This window comes from Phycomyces blakesleeanus (genome assembly GCF_001638985.1).
Source record: "Phycomyces blakesleeanus NRRL 1555(-) unplaced genomic scaffold PHYBLscaffold_28, whole genome shotgun sequence".
Taxonomy (NCBI): Eukaryota; Fungi; Mucoromycota; class Mucoromycetes; order Mucorales; family Phycomycetaceae; genus Phycomyces; species Phycomyces blakesleeanus.
The window spans coordinates 213,248-229,961 of NW_017265161.1; the positions used below are offsets into that span (position 1 = coordinate 213,248).

The 16,714-nt window shown below is 38.2% G+C and overlaps 6 protein-coding genes across 6 annotated transcripts; all 6 read left to right on the forward strand.

Moving 5' to 3' along the window:
- Positions 1-348: 348 nt before the first annotated feature.
- On the forward strand, positions 349-3,668 carry PHYBLDRAFT_173979 (hypothetical protein; the record flags this gene model as incomplete). Its single annotated transcript, XM_018437161.1, has 7 exons — positions 349-393; positions 428-525; positions 563-635; positions 1,386-1,630; positions 1,705-1,911; positions 1,975-3,108; positions 3,200-3,668. The coding sequence occupies 7 exons, from the start codon at positions 349-351 to the stop codon at positions 3,666-3,668; spliced, it is 2,271 nt and encodes a 756-aa protein (XP_018285693.1).
- A 340-nt stretch (positions 3,669-4,008) lies between these two features.
- PHYBLDRAFT_72678 (hypothetical protein) lies at positions 4,009-5,658 on the forward strand (the record flags this gene model as incomplete). Its single annotated transcript, XM_018442692.1, has 2 exons — positions 4,009-4,463; positions 4,938-5,658. 2 exons carry the CDS (start codon positions 4,009-4,011, stop codon positions 5,656-5,658), a joined length of 1,176 nt encoding a protein of 391 aa, XP_018285694.1.
- Positions 5,659-7,134: 1,476 nt separating this feature from the next.
- PHYBLDRAFT_160340 (hypothetical protein) lies at positions 7,135-7,756 on the forward strand (the record flags this gene model as incomplete). Its single annotated transcript, XM_018434167.1, has 2 exons — positions 7,135-7,566; positions 7,641-7,756. A coding segment is annotated over exon 1 (416 nt), but the record flags the coding sequence as incomplete, so codon positions are not given.
- Positions 7,757-10,183: 2,427 nt separating this feature from the next.
- PHYBLDRAFT_160341 (hypothetical protein) lies at positions 10,184-11,056 on the forward strand. The gene is made up of 3 exons (XM_018434168.1): positions 10,184-10,242; positions 10,341-10,783; positions 10,846-11,056. Exons 1-3 carry the CDS (start codon positions 10,230-10,232, stop codon positions 10,906-10,908), a joined length of 519 nt encoding a protein of 172 aa, XP_018285696.1. The 5' UTR covers positions 10,184-10,229; the 3' UTR covers positions 10,909-11,056.
- A 1,820-nt stretch (positions 11,057-12,876) lies between these two features.
- Positions 12,877-14,398, forward strand: PHYBLDRAFT_173982 (hypothetical protein; the record flags this gene model as incomplete). The annotated part of the gene is made up of 5 exons (XM_018437163.1): positions 12,877-12,979; positions 13,001-13,128; positions 13,195-13,273; positions 13,473-13,517; positions 13,584-14,398. 5 exons carry the CDS (start codon positions 12,877-12,879, stop codon positions 14,396-14,398), a joined length of 1,170 nt encoding a protein of 389 aa, XP_018285697.1.
- Positions 14,399-15,926: 1,528 nt separating this feature from the next.
- On the forward strand, positions 15,927-16,493 carry PHYBLDRAFT_151174 (hypothetical protein; the record flags this gene model as incomplete). Its single annotated transcript, XM_018432621.1, has 1 exon — positions 15,927-16,493. One exon carries the CDS (start codon positions 15,927-15,929, stop codon positions 16,491-16,493), a length of 567 nt encoding a protein of 188 aa, XP_018285698.1.
- Between the last annotated feature and the right edge of the window lie 221 nt (positions 16,494-16,714).

Consider the following 16,714-nt stretch of genomic DNA (forward strand, 5'->3'; position numbering starts at 1 on the left):
GCCCCTTGTGACATAAAAAAGTAGACCCCCCAAGTAATTTAAATGGCGTGCAAGAAAATAAGTAGATACAAAATTTGTTAAAGTGGAATATGAAGTCTCTGCTCAAATTTACTGTGAATGGAAAAAAGGATGGATACAAAAAATCTGAAAAATGGGAGGTCCAATAATTGCAATTATAGGACTTCAAAAAATGTGTTTCAAAAAAAATGTTTCAAAAAAATGTTTTTATCTTGGTTTCAATAAAAAATTGTACTAGAATTACACATTATATATACTAGCAGCTAGTCTAGTGTAGCAGCCTCTCTTATGCAATAGATTGGGAGATAGACATAGTAAAAGTAAAGAAGAATGACTATTAAACAGAAACAAAGTATTTATGTTATGATCTTTGAAGTAAATAATATAGTAAATTACTTTTTTATACTAGATAGACAATGTTATATGTGGTGATCCAGACACTCGGATGTTGGATTTATCACATATAAGAACATATTCATATTGGGATAGCGTAGTAGCTATCATCTTGTCAGTATAAAATATATATAAACGATTAAGTAATCAGCCCAATAATTATTACAGTTAGTACTGTAGATAATATCTTAAAGATTGTTAAGATAATTATATCATACTGCCAGGTAAACTGTGTCAGATCGATATGGAGCTAATTTAGTAGGAAGTCCTAAAGCTCTAGTATAAAAGAGAAAAGAATAGCTAAGAGCTAAAGAAGTACGATTTATGACTTGATGTCATAATTGTAACACCGACACTAGTTAAGCAGTAAATACACTCTAATAACCAAATATAGTAAAGGAAGAAAGCCTTAAGAAACTAAGACGTAATGACAAGAGCAGATTGTGTTTTCTTATAAAAAGGGACACTTTTTATTTATGAATAAAGACAACTTATATACAGTCTCAAAGTATTTCTATACGTCTCTATTCTCAAATATTTTATTTTTCTATTGTTTCGTACCTGAAATACCACAATATATAAGACTTATCTAAAGAGATGAGGGTAAAGTTATTAACAAAAGTAAAGGAGAAGACTGATTGTTTAGTTATCTTAGGAGCAGATACCTTATAATACCACAACAGACAGCTTGGCATAGTTTGAAGTAACTTCCTAATACAATCTCATGTTGGAATCTCCATAGAATCTAATAAAAAAATATATATTAGTATCAATATGAAGTAGGGCATAATAAATATATTACTTACTGAGGGTGTTCGGTATGATGGACGCTATCATCTTGTTAGATTACGCTTGAAACTTACCTTTCAGTCATGAGAAAAAAAAAGAAAAAGAAGGAAACAAGTAAACAAAAAAAAATTAGCTCACATTATTTCACATGATTTTTTTAGCAGTCATTTTTTGCATGATTAAAGATATGGTACCTCGAATTAGTTTACGCTTTTCTACATCTTTCGTTCCAAAGATTTTTAAACATGGAAAATCACTTCACAACAAAGAGGAACACATTCCTCACACCGACGGCTACAGACAACCGAACATTTGTGTGCACCGTCTGCGAAACCGAAAGAGTGTTAGGGTCCTTGCAAGGCCTCAGAAGACATTATACGAAAAAACATCCAAACGAAATGGGGGAGTATGAGAAACTTCTAAAAAGAAGGTAAGTTAATCCTAAAAGTAGGATGAAAAATACTATGTAATGTAAAGCTGAAATTGAGCATACCTTAACATTAGACCTGCTATGTTTGATGGCCCTTCTTCTTCTGCAAGCACTGCCACTGCCACTACCACTGCCACTACCACTGCCACTACCACTGCCACTACCAACCTGAACAGTAATAATGAACCTGCCCCAATGGAATTTATTATTGAAAACCCTCAGGACACATATGGCCATGAAATCTCTGACGAAGACGAATATAGTGATGATCACATTCTATCGTAAGTAAAAATTAGTAATGCAATATTGAAATAGATAATAACCTGTTTTTTTTTGCTGAACAGTGATTCATCAGATGACTATGATGAGACCACTGACGACGAAGACACGGACACCAGAGTAGAATATGATAGCCAGGATCATATCGCTAGAATGGCAGCAGAAATGAGAACCTTCCAATCTCTTTCTCATGCCATAAATGCCTACTCAAACGAAGACAGCAGCAGACAGACATTGTACCGGCCCAATGACTTTGCTGACATTTTTACTGGACCCACCCGTCCGTTTAAATCAAAAGTAGAGTTTATCTTACATGCTCTCTTCTACGGCAATGAAGATCTTGCCTCAGAAAGATCTATCAAGAAGATCATGTTTGCCATGAAGATGGTCTTGGACGTCTGTGAAGAATCTGGAGTAGCACTGGATTTTCCAACACCAAATGCTGTGATTAACTATCACAAGCAGAAAAAGAACCAGATCCCTGTTTTTCCTACTGCCAGTTTCGATGTTGTGAACCAAGACAATGAACGACATGTACTTTGGATGAACAAACCATCTGATTACATCAAGTTTACCATGACATGCCCTGGAAAATCATCTCAAATCTCGGCCCTTCCTGACTTCACAGAAAACCAGCGGTTGAATCTCAACCAAGGCAAAAAGTGGAAGGAGAACCCATTGCTCCAGCATCCGATGATCACTTTAAATGGAATGGACTACTGGGTGGGTGATGTTGTCGAAGTCCAAGGCTCTCCGAACCAGTATCTTCTTGAGAAGTTCTTCATCAAGGACAGATCCATACTTGCCAATGCGTTCCAGGTTTATGGTGGCCACAATCCTTGGCTGAACCATCCTGATGATACTCACTTCCTGCGGTTTGGAAACTCTACAAACTTTGCTGTCTCTACCCTGAAGTATACCATTGAAGTTGATAGGATTATGTCTACTGTTCAAAAAGACAGCGATCTTTTCCTCAGACGTGGTTTCTCTGTTTCTTATTGCCCTGCCAAAATTGTCACCTATGCTCTTACTGGTGTTCAATCTGACTTGTGGCTCAACAAATCCTGTGTTGAAGAATTCAAGAGAAGACTTCCAGGCTCTGGTTTGATGAAAGTAGTTGTCTGCCCACTTAATCTCTATTCTAATAATACCTCCGGTAATTTAACAAAGCAGTACAACAAGTATGACAGTTACTTAATGTACTTTGCTACGTTGCCACTTGAGACAAGAAACAAATGAGAAAATGCTCTTTTTATTTGTACTTTGAATCATACACTGAATGCTGTTGAGATGTTGCCCCCTACCGGTGATGATCTCGTTAGGCTGGAGAAAGGTATTGAGATGTATTCTGAGGATCATGGTGAAGTTGTTCTTGTTGCTGTGCCCCTGTTACTGTTTATGGGTGACAACTCTAGTCAATCTCAGCTTGCCATGCATGAGAACATTTACTAAGAAGTTTTGCCGAAAATGCCTCATACCTTTGCCTCTTATTGAACAGGGTTCCATCTCTGACACTCTGCCATATTCTGCAGTTGATCACTGTGGGTCAGAAGAAAGAATGAGAGATTTCTTGTGTGTCTTTGCCAATGCTGATTCCCAGTCAGGGCTATATGTCAATGGGTGCGAATTGAGTTATATCAAGAATGGAAGTGAGAAATTTCTTAGACTTGAAGCCTTCGACTCTACCAAAGACATGTCTGTGGAAATTCTCCACATTATTCCTCTTGGCCTGATGAAATACTTGATGACTTTTCTCTGAAAACAGAAGATTCTGACTACAAGTGAAAAAGGAAGACTCCAGGAAGCTCTAAACTCTCACAAGTCTTGTAAGAGTTACAGCTAAACATTCAGTAACAAACTTTGCCACACTCGTTTGTTTGTTGGATGCGATTTCAAGGAATTGATTCAAGTTCTACCTGGAATTATGAGCAAGCTCTTTAGTGACAAACTATTGGCAAGTTTGTTCATTAAAGCCTTGTATATATTAGGCTGCGTGTTGTCTTTGGTGTACATGTGTGGAGTCAACCAGTGCTTTGACTACTATATTGCCCAGATAAAACACACTGTCACTGATGTAACATATCTGCTTTTTCAACTGAATGTCCAGATTCTCTAAAAAGAATTTTTTTAAGCAAGTCTTCACATTCAAGCCAAAAGTCCACCTTCTGCATCATATCACTGACAACATTGTTTGTTTTGGTTCCATGCTGCAATACGAAACTGAAAATGGTGAACAGTTCAATAAGTTTATCTGCAAATATTTATTTAAGACCAACCACCATTCCACCTCTCGAGACGTTGCTACAAGATTTGACAAGCAATTCGTCTGTTGGCGTCTTTGTAATAGAGGATCATATATCATAGAGAGACCAGCTGGTAATGGAACAAGATCTGTAAGAAGTTCAATTGGTGATTTTGTCAAGCTCCCAGGCTTTAATCTCTATTTCTTTGATTCTTGTGTCAACAGTGACAATTCCGGGTTGTTGACTCCCACTTTGTGTGATACACTTGCAGGTGTTTTTCAATCAAATAGTCAATTATTCCTTGGTCAGGTAAAGATCGTTCAAGCAAGAGACTCTGCAGACAGAATGAGGAAGGTGTTCTTTATGCAAAACTATCAAATTATTCTGAGCAGCAATGTAAATTGCATCAGCAATCTTAGGGGACAGGGGGTAATGGCACCGCACAATTTAAGGGGACTGCAAGTCCGAGGCCCGGCTATAAAGTGTCTTGAAGAACTCTCCATCCCCATTCTTTATAAGCACACCCTTGTCCCCATCATTTATAAGCACACCTTGCTCCATCGTTATAAGCACACCCCTGTCCCCATCTTTAGATCATTCCAATTTCCCGGGAAAAATAAAAACACCCCCTTTCTTAAAGTCATTAACATTTAGTTGTAAGAATAAAAAATAATATTTCCAAATAACAAGATATGATGCCTTTTTTACGTTATGTACATTGCATACATTGCATATATTGCGTACATTGCGTACATGAATCAATAAAAATACTTATATAACTACAGTGCTCTTTTATTAAATATGAACATCAACTTCAATACCCCTATTGAGAAGATGTACTCGCTTAAAACAACTCTCTCATTCCCCGAGAATGATTATCTTGACAAACAAAGCGTTTTGGAGGCCGTAAACGAGTACGCCCTTTCTAACAACTTTTCCGTCAAAATTAAGGATGTAAAGTTTCCAACACTTCACCTTGCTTGTTCAAAGGCTGGTGCCTATTGTGATAAGTGTAACATCAGCGAGGATAAAAGAAAGAAGGCCCCTAACTCTTCTCTCACTGGATGCCCCTTCCTATTGAGATTTTCTTTTAAAAATAAGAGTCAGAGATACCTTCCCTTGCCTGCCCGCGGTGACAATGAACATTGTCATAACCACCCCATCACCCCAAACAACTTAGCGTCTTCTCACCAGGGAAGAATGTCTCTCCTGACTTTGGAAGATGCAATTATTGCAAAGACAATGCTAGAAAACCATGCCAAGACTCGTGATATTCAGAAAGCTACAAGAGATAAGATCACAGGAATGAGAAAGCTGAGAATTAGCAATATCAACAACCTGAAGTATAGCTCTTCTTGTGGTGGTGAATCATCAATTCACGGTGCTACTGGGCTCATAAGAACTATGAAAGCAAAGGGATTTTCCGTCCTTTATCAATTCAATGAGAGAAAAAGCCTCACGCATATTTTCTTTACAAATGAGACGATTGTTGTAAATGAGTATTGACTACTGCTGTAATTGAGAATAAGTCTGAAGGAAATAATATAAGGCCTCAGCTATTCCAGTCAAAGGTGTCTACCGATTACTTTATTATTTAACACACAGGTTTAGCATGCATGATAGTGATTATATTTCATATGATGATATCACCATAATATGGGATACATCAGTGGATTATTATAAGCATAATTATAACTCATAAACACATTTACTTTCGATGTTAATACTTCATTGGGACTACACACATTTATATAATTAATCATACATTAATTATCCCAAGATCACGTTGCTCTGATTAAGGCTCAGATAGGATCGATTACCTGACCCCAGTCATATAATTTTCCCAATCCAAAACAATATAAATAGCAGGAGTAGTTCAGTGTAGGAACCTGGTCAAACTTTGATACAAAATCTTTCTCAATAAACAAAACCTACACAAGTTCTCACGAATCTTCGTTCCTAATTTCAAATCTTGAATTCTTCCTCTTAAAAACTTCTTCAACTTCAACCACCACAACATTTTTTTTCGTGAACTACCATGAACCCCTCTGCTGAGAACTATCCCGCCGCCATCATCCCTGCTCATGATGAGGATGCCATGTCCGTCATGACTGAGGAGGACCTCATCGCCAGTCTGAGTGACAACATCTCCTTTGCCAGCTCCACCCCTGGACAATTTGTTGCTCCCTCTCCCCTTCGTCCCTTGGTAGCGAATGCTGCTACAACAGTCTTGTCTTTGTCAGAGAAACTTAGACTAGAACTTCAACAGCATGTGGAGGCTGTCAGCGCTGCTCACGCTATGAACGATGAGCAAGCAGCTGAATTAGCCCTTAATAAGGTCAGACGCGTCAAAGAAATGATAGATATAGAAATAGCATGCAGTCAGTACCTTTCGCCTTCTGTGAAAGTTGTAGAGAAGAGCAGTCGCACTGGAGGGTTGACTCTTAATAGAAGAGATCTTCCTAAGTTCCAGTTGGCAGACGATGTGATTAGATCCTTCCCGAATGAAGAGGTCTTTCACTCAGTAGACCACTTCCTTCGCACCTTCCAAAAGGTTATTGAGTCGTCCCTTCAGGACATTGAACTAGTTTGGAAGAGATTTTTGCCGCTCTGCTTGCCTCATAGTGACGATGGATGGGTAGAGATGGATTTGAAGAAGTGTGTAGATTGGAACGCGGCCAAGATCTGCTTTACAGCAAGACATGGATCGCGCTTGGTGACATCCCGTTCGGTAAAAGAGGTATTTACCATGGTAATGCTTCCTTCTGAGTCGATTGGAGATTACTCCAAGAAGTTCCTTCAGGCTGTGTATGATGCCGGCCTCCCCAAAAACGATGCTCGTGTTGCCGACCGCTTCCTCGCTTCCTTGACTAGGCAAGTACAGACACTCTTGCGGCTCACCATGACCAGATTGGACTTCAATGGCGAGACCAAAAGAGATTGGACTGTGGAGCAGTTGACGCAGATTGGCAGAGACATCCTTGGCGACGACAATCGCATGTATGCCGAAGCTACCCAGCTCATTCCTGGTGCCAACATGCACACTGAGAAGAGAATGGAGAAGAAGAGAATGGAGGCGTACCCTCGCAAGAAGGTGCACTCCAGCAACAACCAGCAGCACCGAATCAGTAAGCCGGAGCGTTCCTTCTTCTGCTCGCACCATGGTAAGAATACTACACATGAGTCGAGCAAATGCTTCACCCTGGCCAACAACAAGGCCAAAGTAGCTGCCCCCACCAAGCGCAACCCCTGCAGGCGGTGTGGAGAAAACTACTTCCGTGGCCACGTCTGTAAGGACAGTGAGCCAGTCCTGATGGTCTCGCAGGTCCCTGCCAAGGAGAAGTCTGAGCAAGTGCTCAAGGCGATCCAAGACAGTGTCGACTTGGAACTCGAAGACATGTCTTTCGACTGTAAGTACCTACTTGACAAAATTGAGAGAAGGGTTAAAGCCAATGATGCATTTAATCTAACCACTCCTATTATTGTAGAGAACCACAAACTACTTGGAATGATTGACACTGGCAGTGCACGCACTTTCATTAGTTTACAATGTTTGAATGAAAATTTAAATATAAATAAAATAAATTCATCAAATGGTTCCTTCACTTTCTTGTCAAAGAATAGTGGTACTAAGCGATTGGGAAAAACTGATCCTTTAAATTTTAAATATGTGAATGGAATTACGTTTAAGCATGCACCCGAGGTGTTAGAGTTTAATACAGGATTTAATTTTGATATTCTTCTTGGAAGAGATATCTTAACAAAAATGAACATCGGATTGATTAATGTTGCATACGATATCGAAGGAGAATATATTCATTCAGATAACGCTAAAGACTATGCCGCTGTGTATGAGAATCTAAATATCGATAAAGAGAAAAAGTTTGAACCGGATAATTCGCCAGCTGGTACGGAAATACAGCGAGCAGAATTTATTCAGTCAATTCAGGCCTCACTGGATGAAAATAAGAAAATCCCAGTCGAGTCCTCTTGTCCTTTATCAGAATCTCTAATTAGATTACCCACAAAAGAAGGCGCCACAGCTTATAGACGTCAATATCCTATTCCCCATGCTCTACGACCAACACTTGATAAACAAGTAAAAGAATGGCTTGAGACAGGCACGATTGTCAAGTCCAAGACCAATACTTCCTTCAACAGTCCTATGTTGCTTGTGCCTAAAAGAAACAAAGCTGGAGAGATTGTGAGTCACCGAGTTTGTCTAGATGTGCGATTATTGAATCAGATCCTACCTCCCACATTCAACTATCCAATTCCTAAAATCCAAACGATATTCCAGAATTTGAGTGGAAAGAAATTTTTCACCACATTGGATTTATCGAATGCCTACCATCGTTTCAAAGTTGCACCTGAAGATGTTCATAAATTAACATTCACTCATTTAGATGGGCAACAATATAGCTTCATTAAAGGCTGCTTTGGCTTGAAGATGCTTACATCACAATTTCAACATGTCATGGCAACTTTGTTTGATAAAATTGACTGTGTGCAGAATTTTGTTGATGATTGTATTGTGGCTAGCGAAACATTTGAGCAGCATGTTAAGGATGTAAAAATAGTGATTGATAGATTGACATCGGCGAAGTTGATTCTAAACTCTGATAAATGTGTCTGGTTTCAACATTCAGTGCGATTGCTTGGTTTTGTCGTCAATGAGACAGGCACCAAGGTTGATAAGCGAAAGTTGACAAACGTTGATAAATGGCCTATTCCTAAAACTGCGAAACAAATTCAGCAATTTATGGGTTTGATTAATTACTTCAGAGACTATATTCCCATGATCTCGAAGGTGGCTGAACCTATTTCACGATTAAGTCATGCCAACAATGTAGCTGAGCTATGGACAGATGAGCAGACAAGAAGCTTTAAAGCATTAAAGGACATACTGCATCAGGATTTAATTCTTCATTACGCAGATATGTCACGTGAAATGTATGTGGCCACAGATGCTTCCCTTTATGGAGTAGCCTGCCTGCTTTTTCAGCGCGACGATCAAGGGCGTGATAAGTATATTAGTTTTGTGTCAACTTCCCTGAGCCCATCCCAACGGCGATGGAGTACCACCAAAAGAGAATTGTATGCAGTCGTTTTGGCGCTTGATAAATTCCGTCCATTTCTATGGGGCCGACAGTTCACCATTTTTACTGATCATAAAGCACTCACTTATCTTCACACACAAAAAATTGCTAATCCCATGATAATTGGCTGGATTGAGACACTTCTTGACTTTGATTTTAAGGTGGTCCATATTCCTGGTTTGTTGAATAAACTACCAGACTTGTTGAGTCGCTTGTATCCTCCAGAGGATAGTTACAAGCTGGTGGAGGATGATGGATTGAGAAAAATCAGAACAAAACACTTGCAATCTAAAGATAAAGTTATTATTCGTAAGAAAAAGTACAGTAAGGACAAAGTGCTAAATGTACTTGCTACACAACTCATCGAAAATGTATCAGAGACTTCCGACTATATGTCGCCTCCTGAAGAAAAGCGAAATGGCTTGTTAAAAGAAGCACATTCGTTTGGTCACTTTGGTAGTCAAGCTATGGTGAATGATCTTCACTCTCAAGGATTACATTGGACTAATATATATGAAGAAGCAAAGGAGATTATTCGTTCTTGCTCTGAATGTCAGAAGCACAACATCAGCAAAAGAGGATATCACCCATTGACCAATGTTGTAGCTTTCCGACCATTTGATCATGTTGCAATTGACTTATGCGGTGAATTCCCAGTATCAGAGGATGGTCACACGTATATGCTAGTGTTAGTTGATGTTTGTTCCAAGTATATCATCTTGAGACCATTACCAAACAAAAACTCGACAACAATAGCTAAGGCATTGATAAAAATATTTGGAGATTATGGTTTTCCCAAAGTAATGCAAAGTGACAATGGGTTGGAATTTAGAAATTCTTTAATGGCAAGCCTATCGAAAGAGCTTGGTATTGATCGAAGATATTCAACGGCATATCATCCACAAGGAAATGGTATTGCTGAAGCCAGTGTGAAAGTTGCAGAGAATACTGTACGGAAAATGATGAGAGCGAACAGCAATGACTGGTGTCACTATTTACCAATTGTTCAGCTATGCATAAACAGACATATTCCTCAAAAGACACTGAGTGCACCCTTTTCACTAATGTATGCTCGCAGAGTTAATGTACCTGATGAGTATGGTGATAAAGCAAAATTCTCTCTTCCCAAAAACACGGTAACAATTGATGAATTGGAGAAGCAGATTGAATATATGGATAAAATAATATTCCCTGCCATAAACGAAAGAGTCTTGCGGATCAACGAAGAGTTAAAAAAGAAATACGATCACAAGAACATCTTAATAGACATCCCCAAAGGAACACACGTAATGGTCAGATTACCACATCGTCCAAATAAATTGGCACCAATCTATGAAGGTCCTTATACAGTGGTTCGAAGAAATAAAGGAGGATCGTATGAACTAAAGGATGAGCAAGGAGAATTGTTGCACCGAAATTACACACCCTCAGAACTCAAGATGGTTACCATCGATGAATCTACAATTGAGAATGAGCTCTATGAAGTTGAAGACATTCGCGATCATCGTGGTGCTGCTGGTGAAAGAGAATATCTGGTAAAATGGGTTGGTTATGGTGAACGGGCAAACACATGGCAAATGGCTAACGATTTTACCAATCCCACAATAATACAAAAGTATTGGAAGAAGGTCAGAGAAATCGAACGTTTAGAGAATGAGAGAGCCACGGAATTAGTGAATAAGAGTGCAGCCTCATTAAAGAAAACAGTTCAAATTCCAAGACATGATGGTAAAATAAAAAGGAATCGCATTGAAGAGTACAATGGAAGTAAGCTTCCTACCGCACTGAGTGGAGAAGAAAGAATGTCCAAAAGAAGAGCAACAAAAAATTTGATAAAATAAACACGTAATCCACGGAGCTGAGTTTACAGTGCAGATCTCTTGAAAAAAAAAAAAAAAAAAATTATGAGCGTAATTGACCCAAATGAAATTGAGCAATTCGACAAATTAATAAATAGTTAAGATGAGATGTTTTGCCGAATCAACAAAAGGTATTGTTGAATCTGGTGGAGGATAATGTTGTAAATGAGTATTGACTACTGCTGTAATTGAGAATAAGTCTGAAGGAAATAATATAAGGCCTCAGCTATTCCAGTCAAAGGTGTCTACCGATTACTTTATTATTTAACACACAGGTTTAGCATGCATGATAGTGATTATATTTCATATGATGATATCACCATAATATGGGATACATCAGTGGATTATTATAAGCATAATTATAACTCATAAACACATTTACTTTCGATGTTAATACTTCATTGGGACTACACACATTTATATAATTAATCATACATTAATTATCCCAAGATCACGTTGCTCTGATTAAGGCTCAGATAGGATCGATTACCTGACCCCAGTCATATAATTTTCCCAATCCAAAACAATATAAATAGCAGGAGTAGTTCAGTGTAGGAACCTGGTCAAACTTTGATACAAAATCTTTCTCAATAAACAAAACCTACACAAGTTCTCACGAATCTTCGTTCCTAATTTCAAATCTTGAATTCTTCCTCTTAAAAACTTCTTCAACTTCAACCACCACAACAACGATGATAAAAAGAGCCCGTCGTTTTCCTGAGGTTCTTATTGTGGATGCCACTTACAAGACAAACTGCGCGAAAATGCCTTTAGTCTGTGTAGAGGGTGTCAGCAACCTTGGTAGAGAAAGATTGAAGAGCTTTCCTGTTGCATTTGCATGGGTTTCTGATGAGACAGAGACAAGCTATGCCTGGTTTGCAAGATTGCTGAAATCAATCGTGTTGGAGGGAATCGAGGACAGCCCTATCTTTGTTACAGACAAGTGCAAGGCATTGATGAATGCCCTTGATTCCAAGTTCCCCATGAACAAAAAGCTTCTCTGTGGTTGGCACATGATAAATAATATTGCCAAGATGGCAAAGAAGACTATGAAGGCAGGCGAAGACAGGAATATGTGCACCAACTTGATAAACAGCATGATATTTGGAGACGATGCTGGCAAGTTTATGCAGAAAAGAGAACTTTTCAGATCGTTGGCTTCTTGTGAAGATCTCAAGACTGAAGGACTGTCTGAAGATGGTAAAAAAGGTGCAGTGAAAAGTTTTGAGGAGTACTTTGAGAAGGAGTGGATGAGCTGCAAAGAGAAGTGGGCTGGCTACCTCACTAATAAGCTAAAGCACTTTGACTGTGTGACAACACAGCGTGTTGAGAGTGGTCATCATGCTCTGAAAAGGAGTATCTCAGCTCTCCAGTCTTTGGACTCCTCGTTTGAGCAAATATGCTCATATCTCTTGCAATTTGAGGGTGACTACCAAGATCGTAGACTAGATGAGAAGTTGGTGACCAATGCAAGAATCCTTGCTGATGAGCGCCTTTGTGGATTGGTCCACTCAGTTTCCAGAATGGCATTGTTCACGATTTGCACTGAACTTCTTGAAGAGGTTATTATTGGTGAAGCTTGTTACTGCAGAGTAAAGACTATGTTTGGTCTCCCTTGCTGCCATATTCAGCCACAAAATCAGGCCCTCACACTTGCAGACATTCCTGAAAGATGGGTTCTCTCTTCTGCCCTCCCATTCCATAATAAGGAAGTAGAAAAATTGGAAAGTATAAGTACTGTGGCAATTGAGAAACAAGTTCCGTGGATGAAATCAATTGCACAACTTGAGCAGTTGTTTAGACGATGTGAAGGAGAACAACAAATCTGTAACCTGATGGCAAAGGTGAACGATCTTATAAATAATGCCGGTAATTTAAAGGATCACTGAGAGGTTGCCTTTCCTTTGTCAAGTGAGGTCAAAGCTCCTGGAAGACCTAAGCACGTCAAAAGGAAAACTGCTCTCCCAAAGGACTTTGTCCGTCACAAGCACAGACATCTCCTTGTGCAAAAGAACAAAGTAAGCATACAACATACACAAACATGATTTCACAATCTAATACATATTTATTCTTTATTTCTTTAGAATGATATCAGAAGTATTTTGAAAGAAGGTCTTAAAGAAGTGATGAAGGAGTTCTTAGAGGAGGAGCCTCTCAAAAAAAGTAATTTATAATTGTTTTTTTTTGTGAAATTACAATGTAATATTTAATGCTTACTATTTCTAGTCATAAAAGAAATAAAAAAGAAACCCAATTTGCTGAAAAACAAGAGCCTCTCAAAGAAGATAATTTTTGATAACTTATAAATGAATCACAAAATATTTTGTATGGTTTGCTCACACATTGCATGTTTTCTCTATAGCTAAAACAACCAATTTTGCTAAAAAGCAAGAGCCTCTCAAAGAAGGTAACCGATAAGATATTTTACTAAAATTAAATGCTAAATGTTACATTGTTTTTTGTTTCTTCTTAGCTGAAAAATATTTCTCTGGAATAAAAAGACCTAAACATCTCCAAGACGACTACTGGTACGATTTGCCTAGTCCAAAAAAACAAAACAAAAATGTGCATGACTTTGCTCTGCCTGCTCAAATCGACCAAGCCACTATTTCGTTGATGTTTAACCCCAAGTCTGATGGTTGGTGCGGTTTCTGTGTATTTGCACACCTGAAAGAGGGTGGAGAAGATCAGTTTCCTTTGGTGAAGAAGAAGACGTTGGCCACGATAGCAACCCACAGTAAGCTTTATAAGCACAACTTTGGCATGTATGTTGCCAAAGTGACAGAGGTCATTGCCTTTGGCTCCGATATTGACCCTGCTCTTGGGGAAAATATCCCATCTTGTCCTTCCTCTATGTGGTTCTCTGCACCAGACTGTGCTCAGATAATAGCTGATATCTATAATGAGCCTGTTTGTGTGTACTCAGACAATCGGAGAGTCTTGCCTGTAACTTTCCTTCCCCTCCATGATCGGACGCCTCTCAAAAGAAAGCTATTGCCAATGGTCTTGCACCATGTACATGGGTGCCACTGGACAAAAATTAAAGTGAAGCCTCATGTACATCGGTCCTGGCCTGAGGTAAATGCGCTGTATTTTGATGCTATCCATAGAGGGAGTATTATTGACTGCATTTCCACAAGTTGGAATCATTGGGGTCAGTTCCCAAAGAACAAGTCTTATCTTTTACTCTCCACTACTACAACTACTACAATTACTACTACTGCCACTAACTCTTCTACACATTCTCCTGTAAATTCTTCCAATATTATTGATCTCACATATATATAACTTATCTATCTATCTATCTTTTAATATACTTTACTCCTATTTTTTTCTTTAATTTTTTAACAAACACAATTGCACCCAGTCTGTCTTTAATTTTAATGTTACATGTAAAACCCAGATACAAATATTATTAGCATCCAACTAATTGGAAGACTATATAATTGGCTATTATTTTTTGGAGTACAAAGTCTGTGCATTTATAAGCAATCTGATTAAGATCTTCATCCAATCACAGATGTGAATTTTACCATAAAAGATGTAAAACAAAAACGACACATAGCTTTTGATAGATTTCTGTCTTAATTCGAATGCTAAAGCTTGGATATTTTGCCATATTGCTGTAAAAATACATACATCTCTATATCCAAAATTTGAAGTTAATTTATTATGTTTTGGTTGAATAAACAAGCAAAATATACACTTTTTTTCACGTTTTTAACCATTCGAGATAATTGTTTTTGCTAATAAATATCTTTTCTACATAATAAGATGGTCTAAAACTTTTACTGAAACGTTTTTTTACTATTTTCTATTGATATAAAGCATTTGCAAGTGATTTTTACTAATATTTTCAAATTGTTGTTTTTTTGTTCAATCTTTCACAAATGAAATTACAGAACTTTTGTAATTCACTCATTAAACGTGATTCAAAAAATATTACAAAACAAACAAATACTCACTTTATGCAGAAAAAATCAACAAAACCAACCATCTTACTCTCATATTTCTATCTATTTTTTTGAACGAGTTATGAATTTTTTAAAAATAAATAAAAATGAAAATGAAAAGTTATGGACAAATGTTCTTCCACTTTTGCATGATTTTTCTTAATGAATAAAGACAAGTGATTATACTGGATGAGGACAGGAGGTGACTGTTTTTTGGGGGACAGGGTGTTACATACAGAAACAATGGATGTCTGCCGGACAAGTTAAAAGTAGTCATGCCTCTAATTATCTGCCGGACTACTCACTATAAGCTTGTGTAACACCCTGTCCCTTAAGATTTACGAAATTGCATCTATACCCCAGCCATAGTAACAGACAATTACAATAATATTGTAGTTCTGCCCCTTGGAGGCCTGGTCAAAGTCAACAAAGATGACATCAGCATCGTTCACACTGTTGATATTCACTTGTCCATTGAGTCTTTCAATAACCAAAAGTTCTGCAATGTTGCAAAATTCGGCATGTTCTGGTGGACGTTGATGAACATTGCAAAAATCTATTAAAAAAATGACTTATCAAAAAAAAATTTTTTTTCTTAATGGGGTTTGTCTAATAAAATCTCTTCTTTTCCAGCTCTCTTCACTTCTCCCCCCATTTCAGATTTTTGTACCATCTAAAATTTTATCATGACACTTAAAACATTACACTAATTTACTTTTGGCTCATTTATATCAAACCCGTATACCCAAATCTGAGCCTTAACATATTCAACTTAAAATTGGAACTCTAAACCAATAGAAACAGCTGTACCATTAGATATTACTATTAATGAAGGAAATGTCAGTAGGTGTGTAGAACATTTTATGGCCACACTGAGAAACATGATCCTCTGTTACACAGATCAAAGCACTATACACTTCACCTGCAACTACCATCTGAGACTGTTTCAACTTGCATACAACTCATCTGTCCATGCATTCACACAATTCTTGTCTTTCTTTCTCATCCACGGCTGTGAAGCCAGAATCCCAGCTACTATAGCACAAGATCCCCAACAGACAAACCCAACTGACTACACCTCCGGTATCAAGACTGCCTTGTTCTTGGCTCTGGACTTGGCTCAACTAATTAACTTACAATCACACATCTCAAACGTGTTTACACTCAGCAAGCTCCAGAAGCTGCCTGACTTCCAGGTGGGCCAAGAAGTCCTTCTATTCTCCAAGCCTCTCTCTCAATCTCAAAAGGCTGGAAAACTCACTTGCACCTGGAAAGAGCCTTATTGTATCACTCTGATCTCTGGCAACTGTTACTCTCTGCTCCCCCTCCACGTCTCTACTAATAGAATCCTCCACAATGTTCATGCCCACAGACTTAAGCTCTTCCATGCTCACACAGCTCCATCGGCAATTGAGGACACTTGCCTCTAAGCCCCCAGTTGTTGTGCGAAGGTTAAGATATTGTACCTCCAATAGGATGTACTGTTTGCAGTAATAAAAGACTACTGCAAGTAGATACATACGATTGCATAACATTCTTCTCTATTATTTTCTGTCTGTATCTCTGCCCATCTTCTACTCATATAAATACCCATCATCTCTTCTCAAAAAAATATTATCTTTCATAAGTTCAAACTTCTGTCTAATCACCT